The following is a 4,071-nucleotide window of genomic DNA, read 5'->3' as shown; positions in this document are numbered from 1 at the left end:
AAAGGGCCTTCCCCTGAAATCACACCTAGTACATTTCTGGTACAATTACACCATATGCCTGCAACAAGCAAGACTGACACGGCTGCGATTGGCCCCTTCACTGTCCCACGGCCTTGCAAACCCAGAAGCCAAATGCACCCCCGTTTTTGCCACCTTACATGGATCCCCTCCCCCCATGCCAAATAAATTACTTTCACTGAACCCCACTTCCCTTCCTTGTTTTTCTCCAGTGCCTGGGGGAGCTTGGGGCATGCAGACGGGAGATCCCAGCTGTGAGGTCACCAGCCCCTGCCCTCGCAGCAAGGGAGAGCGGCCCGGCGCGAGTCGCTCAACGTCCAAAGCGACCGCATCTGGAAACCATTTCGACAGCTTTGCTCTCAGAAGTTGAACGTTTCCTTTGCGGCGCCTGGCCTGCTTCCCTGTCATTTCCGAGTAGCTCGCCGGGTAAATACGAGGGGGCCATTTTGATTGAAGCGCATGAGGTGAAGCCCAGACAGGGGCATTCTGGGCCTCTGCACCCACTGAGCGGGACTCACCCATCCAGACTCCAGAGAAAGCTTTGTCACCAGTCGGAGTGGGTGACTAACCCAGCTCCCTTGGGTGCATTTGGGTGATGCACAGGGAGTTCTGGTCCCAGGAGTATCAGCCTGTGCTTCCTGCCATGTCCTGGCTGGCACGTTGGTCCCCACCCCTCCATGGTGCTGCCTCATATGGAGTCAGCTCAGGGAGCTGCATGCTTCGCCCACTGTCTTTTCTCCAGCGTGGCCTGAGGGAGGCCAGCCGGCCCCGGGCTCTGTTCTCACACGACCCCGTTGTGTATGGGGTGAGTCCGCACCCTGTAGATGATGACAGCCGTGGCCGGGCACAGCACCATGGACGTCATGACCAGGATGGTGGCCAGGATGATCAGCACGATGACCCAGATGTCCAGGATGTGCTTGGGGATGGCAGACATGGTGGGATTTGGGCTGCTCATGACTTCCATCTTCCTCCTTTCTGCCACAAAAAGTAAGAGTTACAGATAAAGCAGGACACAGAGCAGTGCAGTCCAGAAAAGACCCTATAGTTATATATCCCATCCCTCTCATCTCCTCTTCCCCACTCACCCCATGCCTTCCCCCTCCCCTCTCCTCCATGGTTCCCCCCATCCTACCCCCTCCTCACCTTCCCCATCCCATCGCTAACCCCCTCCCTCCTCTCATTTACCTCTGGCACTACAGAATCACCAACTGTCTCTTTCCATCTCACTCCCGGCCTTTCCCAACCTAGGCTGAAAATACAACTTTCCTCCTCTGGTTTCTCAGGTCACATTAAGGCCTCAGCCTCCTCCACCCCCCACTTTGCTCTTTTTATTATCGACAGCAATAGAGCAGGGCCACAGGCAGATGAAATGGCCTTTCGGGTGAGATTTTCAAACCCTACCCTGCATGTCTGGAGCTTGTCTGGTGCTGCTGTCTAATGTATTTGGAAACCCTGCGTAAGTTTTAAACTTTTACAAACTTCAGCGCTTCAAGGTACGTCCTTGGCATAATGTATTACTTTTGCAGACATCTGTATTTTGAAGCACTCTGTGCAAGGCAGACGTGGCAGAAATGTAAACTTGTGAACTCACATTTCAAACAAAGAAGCTTGGTTTGATGCTTAGAGAAGGGGGCTGGGTGCCAGGAGCCCTATTTCCAGCTCTTCCATTGACTTGCTGTGTGGCACTGACTAAGTACCTTACCAACTCTGTATATACATATATAATAAATGTATGTAACTCCATTTACCCGCTGTTAAGTGGCCCTTGCAAAGCTGCTGTGAGGAGGCCCAGCATATGCAAGGCTTGGATAAAAGCCGCTGTAAAATACTAATTGTTAATTATTTATTATTATTATATGACTTGAGAGAACAAAGCAGCGACCGAGGCATTCTGGCCAGTTATACAGTGACGTGTGCATTGCTGAGTGGAAATCTTTGAAATTAGTGAGAAGAAGAGCTCTGTGTAGCTCGAACGCTTGTCTCTTTCATCAACAGAAGTTGGGCCAGTAAAAGATTTTACCTCACCCATCTTGTCTCTCTAATATCCCGGGACCAAAATGGCTACAACAACCCTGCACAGGAGAAATTCAGCATCTGACTACCACAGTATCAGTATAGATATTGTTTTAGGCTGGGAGTTTCAAATGAGACTAGGGGAGTTAGGTGCCTAAATCCACCATACAGTCAATGGAAGTTGGGTACCTAATTCCTCTAAGCACTTTGGAAAATCGCAGATTTAAACTCAAGGCCTTGGCTGCCAGTGTCACGTCTGTTTGCTCGGAATCAGGGATGGACGGTCCAACCAATGCTCTCCATCTTGGAGCTACTTTTCTAGCTTCTCTGCTGGGTTCTGACAACACCGGGCTGTAGGATTCATGCTGTGGCATCTTCCACTGGATTCTGCTCCCTTGAGGCATCTCTCTTCCCATAATCGTGGCTTTCTGAGTCATGGAGTTAATAGTTTAATTACCAGAAAATCGTCAGATGACACCATCAGTGTGTGGTTTATCTTTCTGGTCTTTTATCCACCCCCGCACTGTCTGCTCCTCTTTCATGTCTCTCCAGTCAACTTCAGAGTGTGCTAGTCTGCAGAGCAAACCTTCCTCTGCCTCCTCCTTCCTTCTGCAGAGCTTTCTCAGAGCTGAGCCCAGGGTCTGGGTGTTATCTTGTTCCCAGAGCTTAGTGGAGCAGCCGGACAATCTCTCTCTCTCTCAGGTCCTTATCTGGCCCTCATCATCATTGCATGTGAGCACCTCACACTCTTTTAATGCATTTATCCTCGCACACCCCAGTGAGGTAGGGCAGTGCTACATTCCTCCTTTGACTGATGGGAAACTGAGGCACTGAGCAGCTAAATGACTCACCCAAGGTCACACAGAGAGTCGGTGGTGGAGAAGGGAATTGAACATGGGCCTCCTGGTTCCTAGGTTAGAGTCCTAACCATTGGACAGCCCTTCCTTTCTAAACGGGAGGGTCGGGGGGGGGGGAGGACATTCAAAGTAGGGCCTGGCGAACCTTTGTTTAAACAGAACCAACCATGACAAAGACCTGTCTCTGGGGTTCTCTGATCCATCTGCTTATGAACAATCAAGGTGTGACGGAATGAGCAGAGCTGTTTGTAATTCAATCCTGAGGGATGTAGGTGACGTTTGTTGGTGTAAGGGCTGTTACGCCAACTAGACTGGTCTTCTGAGAGGGGACTGAGCCACTGGCTCTGCTCCCAGTCCCCCCCCAGGAGCCCCCAGCCTTCCCCATAGAGCTGCAGGTAATGAGAGACCAGGAAGGGGAGAGATGTGTCTTTCCCAAGCTCTGAGCAAACACATTTCCCTGGGTGAGCCCGGGGCCCAGACCAGGCTCCACCCACTCCTGCATCACACACCTGTCTACGAAGGATGTGGCTGGAAGGGAGGAGTGGTTGAAATTGGCAGGCGAGTGATGCAGGTCCATGCGCTTCCATGTGGCAGGGGAGAGACCTCCTGAGGTCATCAGCAGGTTCAGGCGTGTTTCAGGGCAAGAATTCGCTGGCACGTTTCAACTGACGTTAAAAGCGACTCTCCCAGCATAATGGGGGCTGCGCTCAGCAAAGACGACCTGCTCTGTGCCCCGGCCCACCCAGAAATGCAGTGGGGGCGGAGTCAAAAACAGACCCCTGGGAAGAACAAGCTTCTAGGTGAGCAGCAGAGGAAAGTTACCTTGGTCAAGGTGTAGATCTAGTAACCCCGGGGGTGACAAATGGTGCACACACTTAGGGGCTGATCCTGCAATCCGTACTCATGTGAGTGGTCCCAGGGAAGTCCGTAGTGCCAAAAAGGCGATTAGAGGCTATGGCGGTGGGCTTTCTAAGTAGGTATCAGTCTGGGAGAAAATATATGTCCTCGTTTGCCGTCTCAGTGATGCGCCTTGTCCATCTCAGATGGCCCAGAGACACAGCTCTGATTCTCCTCCCCCTAGGGGAGAGTCCATCCCGGGTGGGCACTGAAAACTTGTTCCGTTTGAGGTGTGTGGGTGAAATGCACAAGCCGATCTCCCTCTCCAGTGCATGTGCTAGTA

At 51.8% G+C, this 4,071-nt stretch overlaps 1 protein-coding gene across 1 annotated transcript; it reads right to left on the bottom strand.

Moving 5' to 3' along the window:
- Positions 1-799: 799 nt before the first annotated feature.
- On the bottom strand, positions 800-985 carry SMIM3 (small integral membrane protein 3). The gene has a single exon (XM_065408857.1). The coding sequence runs from the start codon at positions 983-985 to the stop codon at positions 800-802; it is 186 nt and encodes a 61-aa protein (XP_065264929.1).
- Between the last annotated feature and the right edge of the window lie 3,086 nt (positions 986-4,071).

The sequence above is a fragment of the Emys orbicularis genome, chromosome 8, assembly GCF_028017835.1.
Source record: "Emys orbicularis isolate rEmyOrb1 chromosome 8, rEmyOrb1.hap1, whole genome shotgun sequence".
NCBI lineage: Eukaryota > Metazoa > Chordata > Testudines > Emydidae > Emys > Emys orbicularis.
This window is presented reverse-complemented; position numbering and strand designations above follow the sequence as displayed.

Bases quoted from the DNA above. Each gene is read 5' to 3' on its own strand.
- SMIM3 (XM_065408857.1), bottom strand. From the start codon at position 985: ATGGAAGTCATGAGCAGCCCAAATCCCACCATGTCTGCCATCCCCAAG.